At 36.8% G+C, this 25,798-nt stretch overlaps 2 protein-coding genes across 3 annotated transcripts in view; one reads left to right on the top strand and one right to left on the bottom strand.

The window, feature by feature from the left end:
- Positions 1 to 650: 650 nt before the first annotated feature.
- LOC130050505 (GATA zinc finger domain-containing protein 15-like) lies at positions 651 to 1,493 on the bottom strand. Its single transcript, XM_056150700.1, has one exon. The coding sequence runs from the start codon at positions 1,491 to 1,493 to the stop codon at positions 651 to 653; it is 843 nt and encodes a 280-aa protein (XP_056006675.1).
- An 11,070-nt stretch (positions 1,494 to 12,563) lies between these two features.
- The window catches only part of LOC125658050 (transcription factor Dp-1-like), a 33,354-nt gene continuing 20,119 nt past the window's right edge, over positions 12,564 to 25,798 (top strand). For both annotated transcript variants that reach the window (XR_008798764.1, XM_056150138.1), the window contains exons 1-2: positions 12,564 to 12,990; positions 14,599 to 14,723. Coding sequence is in view for 1 of the 2 variants with exons in the window: in XM_056150138.1 (XP_056006113.1) it covers positions 12,945 to 12,990; positions 14,599 to 14,723 (171 nt within the window). In the remaining variant the exon portion in view is untranslated. The remainder of the gene's footprint in view (positions 12,991 to 14,598; positions 14,724 to 25,798) is intronic.

The raw sequence follows: 25,798 nt of genomic DNA, 5'->3' as shown, positions 1-25,798 counted from the left end.
TCAGGAAACTTTCATTTAACTGTCAACTTTTCTGGCCCATTGGTTCTTGAGTAGAAGATTTTCCCTATATACTCAAGTGGAAACCTTTGGTCCGCAACGGTGGTCCCACCCTACCCCCGGGAACCATGATTTGAAAAAACGTGAATCTGCATTATGTCAGGGAGCTTTTATGTAAACAACGTTTCTGGCCTAGTGGTTCTTGAGAAGAAGATTTTCCTTATATATTTTCATGTAAAACTTTGATCCCCTATTGTGGCCCCGCCCCACCCTCGGGCCAATGATATACATGCATGTTGGATATCATGCTATAGGATGTACATGTTTCAGATGCACAGGTGCTAGTCAGTACAGGGGACATCAAGAGACAGTGCTCAAGTGCCAGTCAGTAGGGGACATCAAGAGACAGCGCTCGAGTGCCAGTCAGTAGGGGACATCAAGAGACGGCGCTCGAGTGCCAGTCAGTAGGGGACATCAAGAGACGGCGCTTGAGTGCCAGTCAGTAGGGGACATCAAGAGACGGTGCTTGAGGAAATGTTTGTCTTCCATCATGTGTTTACTCGTATATCGCTTAAATCCTGCTCATGGTGCAGATGAGCAGCACAAGCACAAGTAACTTTTGTTTTAAACCCATACATTATCATTTAAAGATATTAAAACAAGAAATTCAGATTACATGTATAATTATAAAAAACAGGAGCACTATTTCTAGTTGTTGCTGCTGCTGTTGTTATTGTTACTGCTGCTGCTGTTGTTGTTGTATCTGCTGCTGCTGTTGTTCCTGTTGTTGTTGCTGTTTTATTGTTGTTGATGCTGCTGTTGTTGTTGATACTGCTGCTGTTGTATCTGCTGCTGCTGCTGTTGTATCTGCTGCTGCTATTGTTGCTGTTGTTATTGCTGTTGTTGATGCTGCTGCTGTTGTTGTTGATACTGCTGCTGCTGTTGTTATTGTTGTTGATGCTGCTGTTGTTGTTGATGCTGCTGCTGCTGTTGTTGTTGTTGATGCTGCTGCTGTTGTTGTTGATACTGCTGCTGCTGTTGTTGTTGTTGCTGTTACTGCTGCTTCTGCTGTTGTTGATACTGCTACTGCTGTTGTATCTGCTGCTGCTGCTGTTGCTTTTGTTATTGTTGATGTTGCTGTTGCTGCTGCTGTTGTTGTTGTTGTTGATACTGCTGCTGCTGTTGTATCTGCTGCTGCTGCTGCTGTTGAATCTGCTGCTGCTGTTGTTGTTGCTGATGCTGTTGTTGCTACTGCTGTTGTTGTTTATGTTGTTATTGAAATTGCTGCTGCTGTTGTTTTTGTTGTCATCTTTGCTGTTATTGTTATTGCTGTTATTGTTGCTGCTGTTATTTTTGCTGCTGCTACTGTTGTTATTTTTGCTGTTGTTGTTGTTGCTGCTGTTAATTGTTGTTGCTGTTGCTGTAACTGTAGCTGTCATTGCTGCTGCAGCTGTTGTTGTTGCTGCTGCTGTTGTTGTTGCTTTTGCTGCTGCCATTGTTGTTGCTGGTGCTGTTGTTGTTGTTATTATTATTGTTGTTGTTGCTGCTTTTGTTGTTGTTATAGTTGTTGTTGCTGCTATAGTTGTTGTTGTTATTGTTGTTGTTGTTGCTGTTGTTGCTGCTGATGTTGATGATGATGATGATGATGATAAGACCTTTCTATAGTCATAAAATATGACAACCTGAGATTAGAATGACAAAAATCAAAGTAGAGTTTGGGATTAAACTACAACTACCGGAATTTAACCAATGTTTACAGTGTGCAAAATTTACATTGTGCAATATTTACAGTGCGTGCAATATTTACAGTGTGTGCAATATTTACAGTGTATGCAACATTTACATCATGTGCAACATTTACAGTGTGTGCAACATTTAAAGTGTGTGCAATTTTTACAATTGCAATATTTACAGTGAATGCAATTTTTACAGTGTGTGCAACATTTACATTTTGTGCAACATTTACAGTGTGTGCAATATTTAAAGTGTGTGCAAACATTTACATTGTGTGCAACATTTACATTTTGTGCAACATTTACAGTGTGTGCAATATTTACAGTATGCAACATCTACAGTGTGTGGGATATTTATAGTTTGTGCAATATTTACAATGTGCAACATTTACGTTGTGCAATATTTACAGTGTGTGCAATATTTACAGTGTGTAACATTTAGTGTTTGCAATATTTACAGTATGCAACATCAACAGTGTGTGGAATATTTATAATTTGTGCAATATTTACAGTGTGCAATATTTACAATGTGCAACATTGACGTTGTGCAATATTCACAGTGTGTGCAATATTTACAGTGTGCAACATTTACAATGCTATGCATTTGTAGACGGTTTTTAAGAAAATGATATCTCGTAGATTAAGAGAGGATTAAATTTTACAAATGCGATTGGGAAATTATCAAATGGAATACTGGATATTTGCTTTGACAAATTTCTTACTAAACATCGTATAATTAATTAAATCAGAGAGGTTTTATCCACAAAGCAAATCACCTGACCAACTGTAAGACCAAGGACGTTAGTGTATGTCTACATTGCTGACTTTCATAAAGCATTAGATATCATTATTCATTCAGGAATCAAAATTAACCTCTTAGAATTTGGAGTTGGGATTTTTTATGAAGTCATTAAAAGCATGTATGCATCAAGCAAGTCTAGGTAATCATATAACATACTTTCCCCAATAAAAGTAGGTATCAAGCAGGGAGACCATTTAAGTCCAAAGTTATTTAAAGTATTAAATTTTATTAATGATCTTCCAGATTATCTTAACTCATTTTCAGATCCTATTTTTTTTAAATTTTCATCCATTTGATTGTTTAATGAATACTGATGAAATAATTTTACTTTCCTCCTCAGCTAATGTTTTTTAACAAAAATTCAACTTTTTGCAGAGGCATTGTAATAACTGGTATCTGAATATCAATATATCAAAAACCAAGATCCTAATTTTCAATAAGGCAGACAAGCTCCTGAAAACTAAATTCAGTTTTGGTGGTGTTGAACTAGAATGTTTATCTAACTACAAATACCTTGGGGTTTCATTTTGTTCCTCTGGTTCATTTTCCCATGCCCCAAAACAACTATGTAAAAAAATTCCTGTAAGCATTTAATCCATATATTTCACCATCAAACCGATAGTACTATATTCTTCGGAAATCTGGTATTATTTCAATCTACTTACGAAAAAAATCCATCAACTCTTACCATAGACAAATTTTATTCTTAAATTTTGCAGACCAATACTTGATGCACATAAATCTGCAATTCATCATGGTTTGGTACTATAATTTTTATTATCACCAATAATTAATGTAGTCAAAGACCTGTCCTTTATAAGAGCATACAAGTTTTAAAAAGGCTTTCCAAGACTGTTTATTCAAACATTACATCAAAGAACGACATTCACACCTTAAATCAAAACTCTTATAAAAACAATTAAGTTGCTTTTCCGCTTCTAAACGAAACTTTGGTTGAGAATTATCTAAGATCATTAAAAAACAGCACATAATCTTAACGTTGAAAGGGGGCGTTACCAAAGATTTCCTCAGCATGAAGGAAAATCTTAATTAAATGCAACAACAATGCAGTGGATGATGAGAAACCTTTTTTTATTCTAGTGAAGTCATGTAACAGAAGAAAGGGTTATTTTGTATCAGATGATAGACAATTCATGTAAGACGTTTGTGAAGATGGACAGTGGTCGAAAGCTTATTTGGCCAATGACCAATGAAGACGAAAATGCCACCATCCAAATTGTGATTTAGAAGAGTGGAATACAGCTCATTGCGTTGTACGCATGTTTACTTTTTAGCTCACCTGATCTAAAAGCTCAAGTGAGCTTTTCTGATCACCCGTATTCCGGCGTCCGTCCGTCTGTAAACTTTTGACATTTTTGACTTCTTCTCAACAACCACTGAGCCAATTTCAACCAAAGTTGGCACAAAGCATCCTTAGGTAAAGGGAATTCTAAATTGTTAAAATAAAGGACCAGGCCACCTTCCAAGGGGAGATAATTAAGAAAAGGTAAAAATAGAGTAGGGTCATTAAAAAATCTTCTTCTCAAGAACCACTGGGCTAGAAAAGCTGATATTTACATGAAAGCTTTCTGATATAATGCTGATTCAAGTCCGTTAAAATCATGGCCCCCTGGGTTAGGATGGGGCCACAATAGGGGATTAAAGTTTTACATATAATATATAGGGACAATCTTTAAAAATCTTCTCAAGAACCACTGAGCCAGAAAAGCTGATATTTACATGAAAGCTTTCTGACATAGCACAGATTCAAATTTGTTCAAATCATGGCCCCTGGGGGTAGGATGGGGCCACAAGGGGGATCAAAGTTTTACATTCAAATATATAGGAAAAAATCTTTAAAAATCTTCTCAAGAACCATTGGGCCAAAGAAGTTCACATTTACATGAAAGCTTTCTGACATAGTGTAGATTCAAGTTTGCAAAAAGCATGGCCTCCAGGGGTAGGTTGGGGCCATAATAGGGACTACGGTTTTACATGCAAATATATATGGAAAGTCTTCTGATATGGACCAAGGTGACGCAGGTGAGCGATGTGGCCCATGGGCCTCTTGTTTCTTCATGTTTTACACGTGACCTATAATCAAGCTGTCTTGGTTAGTGGCATCATCGTTTAACCACGGATACTTCTCGTCGATTCATCTCAGGGGCGGATCCATGATTTTTTTTAAAAGGGGGGGGGGGGGCTCTACCATTTATTTTGATTTTCTAAGGGGTTCCACCCTCAAAATGCATAATTTTTTTTTTACCTTTTTTCAGCAAAGTTTTTTAACGAAAAGGGGGGGGGGGTCCAACCCCCCGGAACCTCCCGCTCTGGATCCGCCACTGCATCCATCATTGAGAGAGCGTGTGTGGACTCAAAACCATGGTTTGCAACGGTGGTAGAGTACAAGACCAACGCTCTCGCACAATAACATATTTTCTTATTATAACAGACATTGTGTCCTTTGTAATCAGGTCAACAAAATATGCTTTCTTAAACCTTTCATACGTATGGTACACTTATTTTTATTTATATACTAACCTACCTACTTTAGACATGAAACATTGAGAACCCCAGCATATGGATCCTGCAGGTAATTGTGCTTGCAAACTATACAAACTAATCTAACTCTGAAATGGATGTTGATTATAATTTTATATATTCACCTAGCATTATCCACTGTTAGGTCTCTGAACTGCAGGCACTGTCCTTAGGGACCGGTCAATATTTATTGGGGAGTTGGGACCGATGCAAATTGCAATAGGACACACATTTATTTTGACTTACATACTGATAGGACTCCACCTTTTTTATATATTCAAACTTTTAATTAAACTATCTTACAAACAAGAATACTGAATATTATATGTCCAATACACTAGAGAAAATTTGCAATAAAATACTGGACTTTTGACAAAATTTAATATTAAAACATGTAATTAAAAATCACAAAAGCAGTATTCACCTGTGAATAGAATTGCAAAAATTACATGTAAGTTTAGCATGGAGTATGGATTTCAATCATTGAAAATAAAAATGGTATATCGTGTTGGTCATAACGTGAAGGATACAGACCAGAATTTAACTAAAGTCTAAACACATCTTCAATAATTTGATAGTTTACCAATACAACCTATCATTGGGTCAAATGCTGTCTGACTTGTTTCATACCGATTGTTAGGCCGTTCTTGGCACATTGATTTTGACTGCAGATAACTCCGTTTACCTGATCAGGATATGGGGCTCACGGCGGATGTGACCGGTCAACAGGGGATGCTTACTCCTCTTCAGCACCTGATCCCACCTCTAGCATATCCAGGGTTCCGTTTCTTTAATCACCAAAGACCACGAAGATATTGTCAATAAGGAACTCCAGCATAATTTTTATTTCAACTTCAGAGTACTTGTGCGTGGAATCAGAGTGGTGTTTAACAAAGTAAATTTTTGGATGACTGATCACTAGATAGGAATATTTGTGTTTTCCATTTTTGTTGAAGAAGCAGCTGTCTATGATGTTAAAAAGTCTAGTCTTTAATTTATCGTGAGGAATGGCCGTGTAAAGAGTTGAAAAGTCATACGTTTTGATGTTGTTGATTTGAGAAAAGTTTCGTGATTTCAAGTTTACTAAAGTTCTTTAGAATTTTTTATGGTCCACATTTGATTCAGCTGTTAATATTTTCGTGAGGAGCAAAGATAGGGGCTTGGTAGAGCACTTACTGGATCCAGCAATGTATCTTTGTAAGGGTTTTTATGAAGTTTAGGAATCCAGTATAGGTAGGGTAACTCATAATCATCCGACCCATTGACTGGGATATTAAATGTGTCTAAAACTGAAGCATGGTTTCGAAGAATTTCGTGTTTTGAAAGGGCAGTTGAGGTATACATGTAGATCTAGGTACGATTGCCAAAAGTGAAGGTAATGCCAAGTTCGTTTAAAATATATACAGTTGTAATAATGAGTCTTACAAACAAAGCTAATGTTGTTACAAGCTTTGTCAGCTGGAACCTAAAGATATTCCTCATGTAACCTATCTAATTATTTTATCACTTCTGTTTTTGTAACTTCACTAGACAAATTGCCGAATAAACATGACAAAGTAAACAAAAGTTTCTCAGGAACTTGAATCCCTCAGCTGATGGAGAGACAAATTTTAATAATTATGACTTCAAGAACTCCAGAGATTTTTGAAATGAAGTAAAAATGTTGTTTAAATAATCATGCATATATATTTATTTATTAGATAGGACAAACACTTTTTTATTAGCTCACCTGAGCCGAAGGCGCAAGTGAGCTTTTCTGATCAAAATTTGTCCGTTGTCTGTCGTCGGCGTCGTCGTTGTAAACTTTTTTCATCTTCTTTTCCAGGACAACCGTGTCAGTTTCAACCAAACTTGGCACAAAGCATCCTTTTGTATGATGTCCGGATAGGGCCAGTTGCAAAAGCGTGACTGCGCGTTAGTCACAACACGCCGTCACGCCAACAAGCAACGCACCCAAACTTCCGCCAGAGTTCGTTTGCTATTCGTAGGTGACGTAAGGAGGCCTCGACGGGGAGTTTAGCAACACACCTGACGGCGCGTTGCTTGTCGGCGCGAAGTTTGTAGGCGTGACGGCGCGAAGGCGCATTGCTTGTTGACGTGAGAGCGCGAAGGTGCGTTGCTTGTTGGCGTGACGGCGTGTTGTGACTAACGCACAGTCACGCTTTTGCCTATCCGGACACCATACTTTTGTGAAGGGTTTTCAAGTTTGTTCAAATGAAGGGCCGATTGATGAAGGGCCATGTCCCATTCAAAGGGGAGATGATCACAAAAATGCAAAATTAGGGTGGGGTCATTTAAAAATCTTCTTAAGAACCTCTGGGCCAGATGAGCTAACATACCGTGACTTTAACAAACTTGAATCTGCACTATGTCAGGAAGCGTTCATGTAAAGAAGATGTTACACGTCTCATGTTTATTTCCCTAAAGGTGTTGCATGAAAGATCGAAAAATTTAAGTTATTCAAATACATGATAAAACCAATTGGAATGTATGTCTTGATTCAATAATTTTTGAAATGATTTTTAGCGTTAAAATGGAGGGATATCCCCGAGTTTCAGAAAAACTGCCTCCGTGAAACAAAATAAATTTCGCATGAACATGTTCTTCGAGTTTTCCTCTAAAAAAAAAAAAAACTGTCGCTTTGAAATTTTGTTTCACGAGGGCACTTTTTTGCAAATCTAAAAAAAAAAATCGGAACGACTTCAGTGGTATTATTTTCAATTTCACCCTTAGTTATGGTCTACTGTGTGGTTCAGTGGATAAGGTCGTCGACTCTTATATAAGTTAATATGTTTTCTATTTTTAAAACTACCGTGTTCGATTCCCTCACGAACACATTTTTTTTTCTTTCATATTACGTTTTCCATCTAGATTTTCTTTTCTTAATTGAAACATGCTTCTAGTTTTTATAAATGTTTCATGTCAAATTTCTATTTAATACTATATGCCGTGTTTGAAATAAGGTTTCAACCTGGACACTCTTTAGTTTGTGGATAGGACTCTCAACAAACACGCGGAATACAGCATGCAGTACCTGTGTTTTAATAGTCAAGGCTGCTAACGAGAAATTTTATGTTTTTTCTGAATGAAAGTTGTTGACAAAGGCATGGTGCCTTTTACGAAAAACCGTTGTGAACTTTGCAAAGCTTTGGAAGAAAAACTTTAAGGCCAAAGAAGGTAAATAACCGTTAAACAGTTTGAGTTTATATGTATTCCACTAGCAAATTGCTATGTTGAATCAATCTTTACAGGTGCATGTACTTCGAATGATGTTGAACTTTATTAATGCGTATTAAACTTCCCATATATTGTTTTGTGGCCAGAGTCATGTACATTTGCCAATTGTTAATTGTAAAAAATAATACAAACGAGTCTAAGAGCTTTTTGGACTGTAGTAGTATATAATATTAAATATTTGATACACTCGTAACATGTAACCGTATACATTGTATCTAATACTCACAAAAAAAGAAGACAATTTAATTTTTACGATTTCAAAAATTATCTTTAGACTACATGTATAATGTATTGACACATAAAATGTATTAGGCTTGTCCCTAGTACTGGGGAATCCTTCAGGTATTTAAATGGCAAATACGCAATGAGTATAAATATGAATGAAGGTCAGTTCTACGTCACGAATGCTGGCACGGAGCTTTGATTTTGGGAAAATTCCCGCTTTGGTGCAACACTCTCTTTACATGAACGCTTCCTGACATAGTGCAGATTCAAGTTTATTCAAATCATGGCCCCCGGGGTAGGTTGGGCCACAATAGGGGATCAAAGTTTTACATGGAAATATATAGGGAAAGTCTTTAAAAATCTTCTCCTCAAGAACCACTGAGCCGAAGAACTAAGATTTACATGAAAGCTTCCTGACATAGTGCAGATTTAAGTTGGTTCAAATCATGGTCCCCGGGAGTAGGTTGGGGCCACAATAGGGGATCAAAGTTTTACATAGAAATATAATGGGGAAATCTTTGAAAAAATCTTTTCTTCAAAAAACCACTGAGCCAGAAGAGCTAAGATTTATATGAAAGCTTCCTGACATAGTGCAGATTTAAGTTGGTTCAAATCATGGTCCCCGGGAGTAGGTTGGGGCCACAATAGGGGATCAAAGTTTTACATAGAAATATAATGGGGAAATCTTTGAAAAAATCTTTTCTTCAAAAAACCACTGAGCCAGAAGAGCTAAGATTTATATGAAAGCTTCCTGACATAGTGCAGATTTAAGTTGGTTCAAATCATGGTCCCCGGGAGTAGGTTGGGGCCACAATAGGGGATCAAAGTTTTACATAGAAATATAATGGGGAAATCTTTGAAAAAATCTTTTCCTCAAAAAACCGCTGAGCCAGAAGAGCTAAGATTTATATGAAAGCTTCCTGACATAGTGCAGATTTAAGTTGGTTCAAATCATGGTCCCCGGGAGTAGGTTGGGGCCACAATAGGGGATCAAAGTTTTACATAGAAATATAATGGGGAAATCTTTGAAAAAATCTTTTCCTCAAAAAACCACTGAGCCAGAAGAGCTAAGATTTATATGAAAGCTTCCTGACATAGTGCAGATTTAAATTGGTTCAAATCATGGTCCCCGGGAGTAGGTTGGGGCCACAATAGGGGATCAAAGTTTTACATAGAAATATAATGGGGAAATCTTTGAAAAAATCTTTTCCTCAAAAAACCACTGAGCCAGTAGAGCTAAGATTTATATGAAAGCTTCCTGACATAGTGCAGATTTAAATTGGTTCAAATCATGGTCCCCGGGAGTAGGTTGGGGCCACAATAGGGGATCAAAGTTTTACATAGAAATATAATGGGGAAATCTTTGAAAAAATCTTTTCCTCAAAAAACCACTGAGCCAGAAGAGCTAAGATTTACATGAAAGCTTCCAAACAAAGTGCAGAAATCATGGTATCGGGGGTAGGTCGGGGCCACAATAGGGGATCAAATTTTTAAATAGATATGTATAGGGAAAATCTTTAAAAATCTTCTTCTCAAGAACCACTGAGCCAGAAAAGCTAAGATTTACATATAGCTTCCTGACATAGTGCAGATTCAAGTTTGTTAAAATCATTGCCCCCGGGGTAGGTTGGGGTCAGAATAGGGGATCAAAGTTTTACATGGGAATAAAAACAGAAAATCTTTAAAAATCTTCTTCTCAAGAACCAATGGGCCAGAAGAGCTGAAATTTACATATAGCTTCCTGACATAATGCAGATTCAAGTTTGTTCAAATCATTGCCCCCCGGGGTAGATTGGGCCACAATAGGGGATCAAAGTTTTACTTAGAAATATATAGGGAAAGTCTTTAAAAATCTTTTCCTCAAGAACCACTGAGCCAGAAGAGCTAAGATCCTCATGATAGCTTCCTGATATAGTGCAGATTCAAGTTTGTTCAAATCATGGCCTCCGGGGGTCGTTTGGGGTCACAATAGGGGATCAAAGTTATATATGGTAATAAATAGAGAAAATCTCTAAAACTTTTTTTCTCAAGAACTAATGAGCCAGAAGAGCTGGCAGATTCAAGTTTGTTCAAATCATTGCCCCCGGGGTAGATTGGGCCACAATAGGGGATCAAAGTTTTACTTAGAAATATATAGGGAAAGTCTTTAAAAATCTTTTCCTCAAGAACCACTGAGCCAGAAGAGCTAAGATCTGCATGATAGCTTCCTGATAAAGTGCAGATTCAAGTTTGTTCAAATCATGGCCCCCGGGGGTCGTTTGGGGTCACAATAGGGGATCAAAGTTGTGTATGGGAATAAATAGAGAAAATCTCTAAAACTCTTTTTCTCAAGAACTAATGAGCCAGAAGAGCTGGTATTTCCATGAAAGCTTCCTGACATAGTGCAGATGCAAGTTTATCCAAATCATTACACCCGGCGTAGGTTGGGGCCACAATAGGGATCAAAGTTTTGCATAGAAATATAAAGGGAAAATCTTTTTAAAATCTTCTTCTCAAGAACCAATGGGCCAGAAGAGCTGATATTTCCATGAAAGCTTCCTGACATAGTGCAGATTCAAGTTTGTTTAAATCATTGTCCCGGGGTAGGTTGGGGTCACAATATAGGAATCAAAGTTTTGCATAGAAATATAAAGGGAAAATCTTTAAAAAAAATCTTCTCCTGAAGAACCACTGAGCCAGAAGAACTAAAATTTACATAAAAGCGTCCTGACATAGTGCAGATTCAAGGTCGTTTAAATTATGGCCCCTGGGGGTAGGTTGGGGTCAGAATATGGGATAAATTTTTTTACATGGGAATAAACACAGAAAATCTTTAAAAATCTTCTTCTCAAGAACCATTGGGCCAAAAAGTTGACATTTTACCAATCTAATTAAAATTAGATCTTCCATCCGCTCCCCAGTTTTCGATACGTCATCGAAAACTGGGGAGCGGATGGAAGATCTAATCTTAATTAGATTGACATTTTACATGAAGTTTTTTGACATAGTGCAGATACAAGTTTGTTCAAATCATGGCCCCCGGGGGTAGGTTGATGCCACAATAGGGACTACTTAAGGTTTTACATGTATTATGGAAAGTCTTCAGATATGGGCCAAGGTGACTCAGGTGAGCGATGAGCAATACATATCTGATATTGGACAGCAACTTTTTTTGTATTCTTGGAAGATAGGACATAGGGTTTGGTGTTTTTTTTAAATGGTAATATGGAATGCACTGGTCCCTTAGATGCGTGATGCAATTTGATTAATATTGTATACTAATTCATTGTGTTAATTTAAATTTGTCTGATGCCAGCTTTACATATGTAGGCCCTAATACTATATGTTAAATATGTGCAGTACAGCATATTTGAACAGTCGATCGGAATGATTGTTAGTTATTTATATTGTTATAACTGCAATTACTAGTTAACCCCGTGAAATAAACACACAATACTTGGCCATATAAGTACATGTATATGTTCCCCAAGAAAATGTCCACTATATATTTCATACAAAACATATTTTTAAACAATTGTCCTGAACTCATTACTTGGTAAATTTTGATGAAATAATAATCACTGCATGCACAGTAGATCATCTAATAATTTCAGAATAATTAGATCTATATCTTATAAATAAGTAATCTGTTCATATGTAGTCTTTTAACCAAATAAAAGATATGACAATTTTAACACGAACTTTGATTTGAGAATACTTACTCTTTATATAAGTATGTGTAGGCTATTTTTTTTTTATTTAAAAAAAAATTAATATTATGAATAGAATGTTATTTTTCTGCAATATTTGAATTTTTCATCTTTCTTATATATTAATGGCCAAGTACTGTACGTATAGATAAAGATACTGTTTACATATGTACTTTAATGGACCTTTGGTTAGAATAAATTACGTGCGCCAGTGGTAAATCAAATGTTCAAAATTATCCCCATTTTACACGCTCTCTCTCTCTCTTTATCTTTTCTCTATCTCTCTACCCTCTCAAACACGATCTACTGCGCATATGCAAGGAATGAACACGTGTGTTCATTGGCCAATCGTATCATTTCGGTCTTCATCGCCGCCAAGCTCGTTTTGCTAGAATAGCCGATTTAATTGAAAGTATTGTTTTCAACTTCATTAATCATCTAGTACAGTGTCCATGATACATCCAGTATGTATAACACATCTCAGTTTATTCGACAATGACTTTGAACCGCAGACATACGGAGGATTCATAACTTACTGTTTATTTGTTTACAACTTCGGAACAGGGTTCCGATATTTCAATGGACGCCATTTTGTCATTGGGATTTTAAAGAAGTTGATAACTTCGGGAAAACTAGCCACGGACACATCGATCCACTGCGGCTGCTGAGGTAGCGGTGGAACATTCTTCCGAGTCAGCTTGATATTTTGGACACTTTACGATGTCAAACTCCAACACGACCCTCGCAAGTTTGTGGGTCGACGATGGTAATGTTCCCCGTTGTGTATCCCGACTTCCGTTTTAGCACCACCTGTCATGTCATATGGCTAGCGTACCTAACGCTTTATTCACTTTATTTCTCGTTAGAGTAGTTACACAACTATGATATGACAAGTGAATTTTTAACCTGCGAAAATACACGCTTGTATAAATAGAAAAAAAGCTTGATCTTGTAGGCCTGAAAGTTTTGTCATGGTTATTTACCATTATTGTATCATGGTACTCGGTGTAAAGCGACAAGAGGTTTGTTAACTTTGATTCTTTGTAACCGTATTACTTTTCACATCTGAAACAATGCTTTGCACAATGATCTAGAACTGTTATTAATCTTATGGCAAAACTGTCAGGAATACTTGTGCAAGCAGCTTGAAGGCAGGTCAGTTGCACTGATTAGTGCTGTAAATGGAAGAATCTAATATCGGTATAGGGTGCATTGAAGCAATCAATGTTGGAACTTGCAGATGTTCAGTGCGATTAAAATATTGCTGGTTAAGCATGTGCACCCGGCAGGTTTTGTAGTAGTTTCTGTGGAAGTGAGGGGGTTATTTATATTCGGTCTTTCCTATCCCCCTCGTTTCTGTCCAAGCCATCATAAAGTATGTGGGAAATCGGTCGCGCTTCGACTTGAATTTATTTCAGCTTATATTTGATGTGAATCGTTCGAAAACTTCCATAAATCAATTCATGAATGATTTTTCCGTAAGGGAATACAATTGAAAGCATTCAATTTCACACTAGAGCAACAATAATCATCGTCATGTCAAACACTACATCCCTTCGTTATCAAATTCGCCTCCATGATAAACAATGACTTCAACGCATGCGTCAATTCATTTTGTAAAACAGCTAGAGGCCCAAGAGAGGTGAAATGCCTTACTTTAGTAAATCGCACAAAAATTTAACTTGTTCAGTTTATTTTTCATCACACACATTGCATTTCATTTCTGTGAATGGACTTACTCTTCTAAATATGAAAGTGATGAATTACTGGAAACAAAATAAGTAAAAATGTAATTGGGAATAAAAAATATTAAAAGACCATTCAAAGTGCGCAGTGTGTACTGCATTCCTGAAATGGGGTTAAATATCATATCAAAGGAACCACATCTCGTGTGTCTATTTTTCCCCTTTTATATTCATTCATTTTGGTTTTCATATACTTTACTGTAAACAAAAACTGTTTCTGTGTTTTGGGATCTGCCAAGTATTAGTGCATAATAAATAACTTGATAAATAAGTCAATAGATATACTCTTGTTGTAGTGATGATATTTGTAAAATCTGTGAGAATGCAAAAAAATGTGTTAGGGTAGGTAGGGAAAGTGAAAACCAACATATATATTTTTTTTTTTTTTGGCCTAATATTTGAGACTTGGAAGAATAAAATCAAGTCGATTTCCAACAGGTTAAACTTGTCTGATTTTATGGATGTACTCTTAAATTCAAAGTTCTTTAATATAAAAATTTTCTTCCATTATTCAACAACATTTACCATAGCAAGAAAATCCCCCAAGAAGTAATTTTGATTCTTGCTACTGTAGACAAAATTGATTTTCAAATGTACGTATTTTTTTTAATTGAACATATATATTGTAGTACAAGTCAGTCCAATGAAAGTCATGCCAGGAACCCCGGGAAAAGCTACAGGGAACGGGGCAGAAATTCGACAAGATATTGTTCGCTTCTACAAAGACAGTGGATTGGAACCAGTTGCAAAAGAGGTAATGTATGCATAATACAATCCATATGGAGATTATCTCGGTGTATGACAGGGTTGGACCAGATGTCATACATCCAGGGCTAGAAATGATTATTTTTATTCACTGGTCACTTGGGCTATCAACTTAAATTTTTACTGTTCAATTGTTAACTTTTACTGTTCCATGTTTAATAATAATGAAACATTTTCATGATTAGACCTAGCACCTTGCTTATTCAAACTAGCATTGATCGTGGATTTAAAAAACGTACTCTTACTATTCTTATTCAGGTTTTTCACTTTTAAACTTAAAAAATACTTTGTCATCTTCTTTTTTGTCATTTCCAAAAGTGTAATGTCACCGATTTACGAAAGCATCACAAAAGTAGATAGCTCATTCTAAGCCACTTGCAGCTTAAATCGTGCAAGGATTACCAATTGTGTACTCCGCTTAAGACAACTTGTTCTTGGAAATATTCGTGAATTTATCTCCATTGTGTTACTTCATAGTACAACTTAACAAAAAGAAAATTTGCAGGCAATAAAAACCTGGATACACACATCTAATACTTGCTAGCACGATCATTGAGAACTTTTGATAAGTGTTAAAATTAACTTGCCCCAAGGGCACTTGCTCTTTACAAATCACTAGCCCAAATCCATGATGGATTGGCCCCGGACCATTCAGGCTATCAATTATTTGGAGCCCTGACATTCAGGGTTGGAAATTGCAATCCACCCAGGGTTTCAACTTAACTCTCGCCAAATGTGAGTAAAATGAAGAGTGGGCTCTTAAATTTCGTAACTTGTTTGCCGAAATGGTGAATGAAAATATTAATAGATTTCATCGGCATTGGCATGATTGTAACTCTTCACCAGAAGTTGTGATTCTATTACTTCCCTTAAACATGTTAAAGCTTGATAAATTTATTTTATATAAATGAGGACGTTAGCCATTGAAAAATTCGACAGAATATTCTTTATTTTAAGTATTCTTGTATCCATTTGACTACCATCATTCGATACCAAGTATCCGACAATGTGTGACTGCTAAACATAGTTTCCGACGGGAGTTCCTGTATATCGCGGCAGATTTTCTGGTTCTGTACCTTGTCCCACGTCCAACGATGAATCAACATATTCCAAAACTACTTATAAAGTTTTCTTCTGTTTGAATTAGTTTTATTGGACGGCACACCAACATTATCTGGCTACAGGGGTTGTCTGTGTGACTCATCCATAACGCATGACCTACACGAAAACAGTCGGGACATTCAGATTTTCTGACAGTTCCTACAATAACTAGTCCAGACCAAGAATTCATTCTTCCTCTGGATTCCAATTCCAACCGTTATACACAAGAAAGAGCCTTTATAGCAGCTGATTTCTCTTCCAATAAGTTGAAGTACGCTATAAATTTTAAACTGAACGTTAACAAGATTTCATCAACATATTTCAGGGTCTGTAAGGGGGGCGAAATAAGGCCCCATTCCCAATGCTAAAAAGCAGGTATTTTTCCCAATTTTTGCTTTAAAATTCCCAAATAATGAAAACCAATCAAGCAGGGTAACCTAATCATTCATAATTCTTCTTCTCAGGCCCACAAATTACAATTTTTGCTTCAAAATTGTTAAGTAAACCCAATTGTTTGACTTCTGCTAATTTGAATGAGGTAAGTCTTGACCAAATTGAAAGTCAGAAGGAGCCCAGTTATACCTGAAAGCACTCTGGATTGGTTTTTTCCCTGTTTCTTTGTATGAAACATTTTCCCCAATCTCAAGCAAATGTCACTATTTTTATGCCCCTGAGATCGAAGATCGGGGGGCATATTGTTTTCGTCCTGTCTGTAATTCTGTTATTCTGTCTGAAACTTTAACCTTGCTAATAACTTTGAACAGTAAGTGATAGAGCTTTGATATTTCACATGAGTATTCCTTGTGACAAGACCTTTCCGTGGGTACCAACGTTTTTGACCCCGTGACCTTGGAGTTTGACCTACTTTTTGAAAACTTTAACCTTGCTAATAAGTTTTGAACAATAAGTGATATAGCTTTGATATTTCACATGAGTATTCCTTGTGACAAGACCTTTCCGTGGGTATTGAACCTTTTGACCTTGACATCTGACCTACTTTTAATTTTTTTTACATTGGTCATAACTTCTAAATGGTAAATATTAGAGCTTTCATATTGTACATGATCATTTCTTTTGACAAGATCTTTCTACTGGTACCAAGATATTTGCCCTTGTGACCTTGGCCATCTTCGGAATTGGCCATTATCGGGGGCATTTGTGTTTTACAAACACATCTTGTTCCCAGATGGAAAGGCCCAGGTCCTTGAAATCAAGACCTTTAAAAAACCTTGTATTTACTCATAATTTAATTTTTCTTCATAAACATTAATTATACATAAATACATGACGTTTCCTATGAGAGTTGGTACTTTCTGTTTAACATAAAATCGATGTCCATGTAAATTATGTTCCATAATAATCAATCGTACCCATTCCTAAGCATAAACTACTATAATCTATTATAATTATACGCCAGTTTCGAGATAAGAGCTCTCCTGTGTAGGAGATACATTTAGTAGAACTTTGAGTGCGTAAGTGGGACAGAGTGAACTTAGGACTATTTCAGCAAAAAAAATATGGGGGGAGGGAAGGCACTTTATTTTTAAGACAGCCACCCATACAATTAAATTTTCCTCTGCTACCACCACCCATACAATTAGATTCTCCCCTGCCACCACCACCCATACAATTCAATACTTTCATTTAACACAACAAATGGATCAACCATATGATATTTTAGAACTTAATTCTAGTTTATATTTTTAGAAATGCATAAAAATATAAACAATAAAATGTCTTTCTTTGTTGTTTCATCGGGAGATGAAGGTAGCAATCATTGCAGAAAAAATTACATATTTTGGTTTCCAATGCAAATTTGGTAGGGAGAAATGCAAATTTGGTTGGGAGAAAAAAGGATGATCTCAGCATATAAAATGAAAGAAAAAATGCAATTAATTTTGTATACTCTGGAAACATGTGAGTTGTAGAAACCTAAGCTCTGTTTGCTTATTATAAACAAACAGTTTCACTAGACTAATGATGTCATATCATTTCTGGACTAGATGTACATATCCTTTTTATGCCCCCGAGATCTAAGATCGGGGGGCATATTGTTTTTGTCCTTTCTCTCATGCTGTAATTCATTCTGTCTGAAACTTTAACCTTGCTAATAACTTTTGAACAGCAAGTGATAGAGCTTTGATATTTCACATGAGTATTCCTTGTGACAAGACCTTTCCGTGGGTACCAACATTTTTGACCCCGTGACCTTGACCTTGGAGTTTGACCTACTTTTTGAAAACTTTAACCTTGCTAATAACTTTTGAACAGTAAGAGATAGAGCTTTGATATTTCACATGAGTATTCCTAGTGACAAGATCTTTCCGTGGGTACCAACATTTTTTACCCTTGACCTTGACGTTTGACCTACTTTTTGAAAACTTTAACCTTGCAAATACCTTTTGAACAGCAAGTGATAGAGCTTTGATATTTCACATGAGTATTCCTTGTGACAAGACCTTTCCGTGGGTACCAACATTTTTTACCCTTGACCTTGGAATTTGACCTACTTTTTGAAAACTTTAACCTTGCTAATACCTTTTGAACAATAAGTGATAGAGCTTTGATATTTCACATGAGTATTCCTTGTGACAAGACCTTTCCGTGGGTACCAACATTTTTTACCCTGTGACCTTGACCTTGGAGTTTGACCTACTTTTTGAAAACTTTAACCTTGCTAATAACTTTTGAACCGTAAGAGATAGAGCTTTGATATTTCACATGAATATTCCTTGTTACAAGATCTTTCCGTTGGTATTGAACCTTTTGACCTTGACATTTGACCTACTTTAATTTTTTTTTTTACATTGGTCATAACTTCTAAATGGTAAATATTAGAGCTTTCATATTGTACATGAGCATTTCTTTTGACAAGATCTTTCTACTGGTACCAAGATATTTGCCCTTGTGACCTTGGCCATCTTCGGAATTGGCCATTATCGGGGGCATTTGTGTTTCACAAACACATCTTGTTTTTTTTTTTATTAAATTGCAATGTGACCTGATGTTTCTTTTTTCTTGTAAAAAAAAACAACCAAACATGTCATTTGATTTCATATGTGTGGGCTACTAAAATTTCATGTGGACTAAAATGATTTCTTATTCAAGGGCCCACTTGACCCCTGAGGTGTTTAGTTGAAGTTGGAACCCTGATATAGTATATTGCAATATACAATATGTCGTATATTTCAAGTATAACCATCATATTGTATACAGCATCATTTTACTGTGATGAAAATCTTGCCATGTGAAATTGACTTCGGATTAAAGGGGTTTTCTCTGTAATTAAGTTTGTGTTGTATATAAAATAAAGTAACAATTGATTCTGATGCCCTGCTTAATAACCTAATGGTACATTATTTGTATCCTCGTAGTTTATTTATTTCCTGTGTCGTATTTTAAACCCTTTGTCAACTTGCCCTATCTATGAACTATGCTATTTAGATAAGTTTTCTTTAACATATAAAGCATGGTTGGTAGCAATGTGTATATATAGATATTGAGTCACAGATTAGGCCAGTTCAACTTCATTAATAGATTATCATCCGGGGTCACAAAAAAATATGGGGCGGATAGGAGGATTTTATTTTTTCATTTTCATTTCCCCGGGAAAAAAATGAATGACAAAAGGCGTCACACAAAGTGTTGATCAAGTTAACATTCAAAGAATCCTTGGTAGAAGATATAAAACCAACATTCTGTGACTTGAATCATTCACTCAATTTACTGGGACGCAAGTTTGTTTAAAATTGGAACTTTTGCGAAAATAAAAAAAATTGGTGCGGTGCCATTTTTTGAGTGGCGGGCGGGGATGATAATCAATCAATTAATTTTAATTGGCCTTACGGACAGATCAATGAAATTCGAGGAAATGTTTATAAGTACATAAATAATCTAGAAATGTATCAAATAAATCAAAACATTTTATAAATTTCTGCCTCTGCATACAAAATGAAGTTCAACTTCAAGGGATGCAGATCAGTGCTTTTTGCTGTTAAAAATTACAAAGATTCTGGATGACAACATGATGTTATAGGGGGGGGGGGGTATAAAATGGGGTGCTTGATTTCCCTCCCTATAATTACATAGCACTTAGTTTTCTCCATGTCAGAATGTGCGTAAGGCTGCAACACTCTCTCTTCAAACCACTCTTGTCTCTTGGTACCTCATTCCAGCTTCTCAATCCTTCTGTCTGCTTCTGCCGTCCTTCTCCAGGTTGTTTTCAGTTAATAACACCGATCAAACAACAACTGTTTGTGTATAATTATGTGTATGTGAAATCGGATGGGGTTGATGATTGATATACCACATGCTGTACATGTTGTCTGTTAGAATTTCACAATAAAACTGGCTTTTATTTTAAAAAGAAGAAGAAAAATAATGTCGGTGTTTGACACTAGAGGTGGACCAGAGGTTCGAGACCTTCAAAAAGTCTGAAGGTCCTCCTGAAATCTTGGTATGGTGAATCTGAAATTCCAAGTGCAAGAAACTAGATTGTTAACTCTCTTTGAAAAATACAAATGAATTGATAGCATCTTATTGTCCATAAATCTCCACCATATAAAAGAGTAGTACTACCATCATAATTCATTTTTTAGAATATTCCTAAAACCACTGCCGCGGTGGCCGAGAGGTTAGAGCGTTCGCCCCACTTGCAGAAGGCCCGGGGTTCGAATCCCGGCCGCGACAGACCTAAGTCGTTAAAACAGGTAGTGACAGTTCCATCGCCAAATGCTCGGCAATGGGTGTGAATGTCACGGGTCCTTGGAGATGTCCCGTGTCACAGTAGGTGTGGCAAGCTAAAGAACCCTCACTGCTCTATGGCTGTAAGTGCTGAGCATAGGCTTAAATTTGAAGCCCTTCACCAGTCTTGGTGACGTCTCCATATGAGTGAAAAATTCTCGAGCGAGACATTAAGCAAGATGCAGTCAATCAATCTCTATAAATCCGAATTTCCTCCAATGTTCTGTTATGATAAGGGTATGTTATTATGGATATAATGTAGATTAATTTATTTTATCCACTTCCTAAATCAACTTTAGAAAACTATTAGATAAGGATAATGAGTTATTTCTTTTAGACAAAATTTATTTTCATTGCATTTTGTTTGGAAATAAATCTTCGCACTTCGTTTAGGGAGCCTAATCACCAGAAATGGGAGTACTGTATACTACATATGCCAGGATATTAAGATATTTCATTTAGATAAAGTCTAGTTTACTTTTATCATTATCATTGACACATGTATATTTATAGATGGATTAAATTTTAATTTATGTGAATACAATTCCCTACTGGATTCAAACTCATTGATATATACAAAGATCATATCACAGAGGGTTTAAATTGCCATGTTGTGACATACTGCCATAAAAGAACAGGTCACATGGTGCTGAGGATCCCAAAATTGTCGAAAACTGTCGGTCCTGTCGGCAAGGCCGGTAAAAAATTCCCTGGACCGATAAGTTGTTAGAAAATGTCAGTCCAAATGACTGTTGGAAAATATCGGGTGTGATCCGATTATTTTAGAGCTCAAGTTCGGGATGCACAAGTAAAAGTCACTCAAACAACATGGCCGTGCGCCTGATCAAATTTGTGAAAGCTTCTCTACCCAAGGAGAAAAGATTGTCATCTTAGCTCAGAGGTAGAGCATTCACTTTGTAACTGAAAGGTCATGATTTCCGATTTCTGCTCATGTCATGACCACGTCAAACCTAAGATGTAATATATCCTCGCCTAACTCTAGGCATTTAGCAGTGAGAGTCACAGGTCTTTCAGATATGACTTCCCATGTTGTGACAGGTGTTAACACATTAAAGAAGCCTCACTACTACAACCTTGATTCAGAGTACACAGCATGTCTAGACTAAATTTGTGGTATTTCACCTACAACTGGTGTCGTCTCAATATAAAAGGGAAATTCCTGACGGGATGTAAAACAAACAAACAACTTGGTAAGAAAGGGGGGGGGGGGGGGGGGGGGAATGCTGAACCTGGACCACTTAAAAAATTAGGAAGATTTCCATGGTGTTTATGAGTTCCAAGATGTGACGTCTCAATATGAGGGGGAAATTCCTGATGGAACATAAAACAAACAAACAACTTGGTAATGGCCCTGTCACACTACATCACGACCTCACTACGTTCTATAATTTTTTTTAGATCGTGGTGAGATCGTAGTGTGAACGGCATGAATTTGTAATTTTGTCTGTCTTCACGATGTTACGGCGTCCTCACTACGCTCTTATCACGATTAAACTACGGCCTTGTTACGATTCCACCACGTTCTCACTACGTTCATCAAGTTCTTACTACGCTCCCACTACGTCCATCACGTTCTAACTACGCTCTCACTACGACTGCAACACGAGTTTCCTACGCTTCTGCCACGATTGTACCACGATCTTACTACGGTTCTACCACGTTTCCGCGCCGATGTCGCCACGCTTTGCAGCAGCTGAATCAGATCCAGATTCAGTATAAATACAGCTCAGAACCTTCAAGACTGTTGATCCTCCATCCTCAATTCATTCATCAGTTGATCATAATGGCCAAACTGAAGTCTTTTTGAACAGAAAGCCAAGGTCGTACCCAGCAAGATCTACGCTGCCTTACGATTCTCCTCCTCCTTCGCCTAAGTAACAATATAGCAGCTTGGTCGTTAAGTGCCATATACTGAATATGCATCAACATCTCCATCAATATTTCTTGGTCTGGCCTTTCCATGATTCCAAAGAAGCAATGGTCATATGCAACTTTTGTTCAGTTTTTATACCAGTGTGTGGGGGAGAACAGAACGTGATTCGGTCGTGGCTTGCGCGCAGTGAAATCGTAGTGAGGACGTATTAAGGACGGGATGATCTTGGTAGAAACTTACTACAGTCTTCAACAACATAGTATGGACGTGTCGTGATCGTAGCGGAAGCGTGAAGAAAACGTAGTGCAAACGGGATGATCGTAATGAGAACGTAGTGAAAACGGGATGGTCGTATAGAGAGCGTAGTGGAATCGCAGTGCAGTCGGTTTCTTCTGCATCATGATCCCATTACGATGCTACTACGACCATGCCGATCTAAATACGACCTTAGTACGTCCTTACTACGCTTCCACTACGATCAAATTTGACCACGACCGCACTACGTTTGTTTTGAGCATGTTCAAAGTTGCTCCACGACCATAAAGACCTTACTACGACGTACCCGATCACACTACGATCATCAATTTTTACATGGTCGTAGTGCGAACGTGGCCTAGTGTGATGGGGGTTTAAGAAGGGGGGGGGGATGCTGAACCTGGACCACTTAAAAAATTAGGTTTCCATAGTGTTCATGAGTTCCAAGATGGTTGGAAAACTGGCTGTATTTGGCTAGATATGAGTGGGTGATGCATTGCTGTTAAAACAATAAAAGGCATTTTGGTGCAGTTCTTTTTTTTCTTCATTCTTTCTATGCAATACAAGGTACATTTGTCTGGTCTGACAGAACCTTCAACTCAGTCAGACCAAATGTCTGACAGTGATCTAAAAATTTCGACAACTCTGGGATCCTTAATCTGATCCATTGGTCTCTTAAACTTCATGCACTTTTGAAACTAATGAACATTGAGAAAAAAATTCCCTACCTATCTACCCATTTTTTCTGGCAGGGAACAGGAAACAGGAAAATGTTTTTGTTGGTCTTAAATCAAATGACTATTACCATATATTTGTCCTATTGAGCGCCCTAGGCGCTTAGAAAATTGGAGGGAGGGGTGGTTATTTAGTACTCTGCTGAAATATTCCCATTAAATTTGAATATTGAATTGAATGAATTTGAAAAATGTTTCAAATAATGAATATCAAATTGCACATAGATTTTGTTACATTTCTTTTAGCGTTAATAAGTAATCGATTCATGTCCATATTTCAAATCGTCAGTTATAATGCAGAAAAATATCTGGTAGTAGCTATTACTTTTACTTTCACTTCCATTTGTGTCATTGACAAATACCACGTACAATTTACTAAACCTTTTGTTTAACTTTCGCAGTACAACAATGGCCAAATACGAATATAGCTCTTGCATTAGGGGATTTCATGTTTACAGAGATATCTGGGATCGATTCCAGGGAGAAACTCTTGAAACATAAAGAGAGATCAACAATCCTATGGATAAATATGCGATTGTTGTTGTATAGGACGGTGCAGTGGACAATAAGTAAAGTTTTAGCATTCTTTTTAAAACTGGGGGACTTTGAAATGAATTGTAAATGGAAACTATCGGTACTTGGAAGATACTGGTATTGGTGAACTGGAGATACCATGTACATGTATTATGAAATTCAGTGCTGAACTAAGAAAGATTAAAAACTCTATTATCAGAAATGTGGGTAGTACTACAGGTGACTCTTTAATTTTTGAGAGTTGAAAAAAGTCCCAGGGGGCGCTCAATAGGACGAATACGGTATATAGTTTCCATCAATGGTGCACTGGAAAAAAATTAAGTATTAAACCCTGAATTATGTGAAAAAGCTAGATAAGTTTTAAAAAAAAAACTTAACAGTTTAACAAAATTGTAATGATGATTAGAGGTTGTATGTTGTTGGTGAGTGATATTTGAAAAATGGAGAAATCTATTATATCATTTTGCTTCCATGGGAAATAAAAAGTTTCATGCTGAAGTAAAACAAAAACATTGAAAATGTAAATATTGTATATTGAGGAGTAACAGGCCCAGCAATGTTCTATCTTAATTCTTGGATGTATTCCTATGAAGGACACAATCAAAAATGAATTCTGGGTCCACCAGACTATTCATAAATCTAAATTTGGTAAACACAGAGAGTTTGTACTAATGGAGGTGGTCTTCACATTCTAATGACGTTGTGTATAGGTTTGGGTGATCTCTAACACAAAGTTCCACTGTGGTCTTTCTGAAATATTGTAAGGTGTTGAGGAACCCTATATGTATGGCATAGCTACAGGACGCGCAGTCTTTATTTACATACAGCTGTTTCAAGGTAATAATGTGTGAATTACAGCCTAGGTGGTTTTCTTTGATCATCAAGTTCTTTAGGGACTTAAATAAAATCATCTGAACATGAAAAATATTCATTTTAGATCGGTTTGTGAAACTCCCTACAATTATTCCCGAATAGCACTACAGGTGTTAATTTCAGAGTGGCAAAATACCTTTAAAAAGAGCAGAAATGTGAACGGTTGCTAATGTCGTTTTAAAGAAGTCCCTGTGGACAGCTGTGATGGTTGGTTGACCTAGAAAGGAACTGTTATGGATCAGAGGCTAACAGAAACAGACTATAGGTGGCATTGTTGAGTGACCCTGTAGTGGGCTTCTTTGTTTCTGAAGCACATGTCTTAGTAGGAATCCATTTGTTGACATTAGACAGGAAAGCAATGCTGGTGCAAGATGAGGTAGATGTTTGTTTATTTTTGTTGAGTACCTGCAGAAAATTTAATTATGATCAATTTGGGTTAACGTGCATGATGACACACTTTCTGATGTAAATGCACACCATTGTTTATTGTGATGAAATGAACTTTAGGGGTGTACTTTTATGAAAGAAACGAATGTTTCCTAGCCATAACAATTCGCTCTGTAGTTTTAAGTTTTTAAGATGTGCTAGAAGTTTGTTGGGAGGAAATTGGGTAGTGCTGAGTGTGCATGGTATGGCCAGCTAATAAAGATTATGAACAATGTCTGTAATCAGCTGCCCTGTCAGACTGATTTTACATAGAGAGTGAAAGGTTCATTACAGACAGGATCTGAACAAGTAGCTTAATCTCTCTTAAGTAAACAGTCAGGATGGCAATGTGTTTACTTGCATAATATGTTTGTTTTCATTCACTAATTTGTGAAGACAAGTTTTACAAGCTGTAGAATTGATGTTGTTTAGATACTATGACAAGCTGTAGAATTGATGTTGTTTAGATACTATGATTATGAGGACTACAACTTATGATATGTA

Source organism: Ostrea edulis, chromosome 9 (genome assembly GCF_947568905.1).
Source record: "Ostrea edulis chromosome 9, xbOstEdul1.1, whole genome shotgun sequence".
NCBI lineage: Eukaryota > Metazoa > Mollusca > Bivalvia > Ostreida > Ostreidae > Ostrea > Ostrea edulis.
The sequence above is the reverse complement of the archived record's forward strand: the minus strand, read 5'-3'. Positions and strand labels throughout refer to the sequence as shown.

What these genes read in the sequence shown, in the direction of transcription:
- LOC130050505 (XM_056150700.1), bottom strand. Translation starts at nt 1,493, where the DNA reads ATGGCAGCAGCAAAAGCAACAACAACAGCAGCAGCAACAACAACAGCT.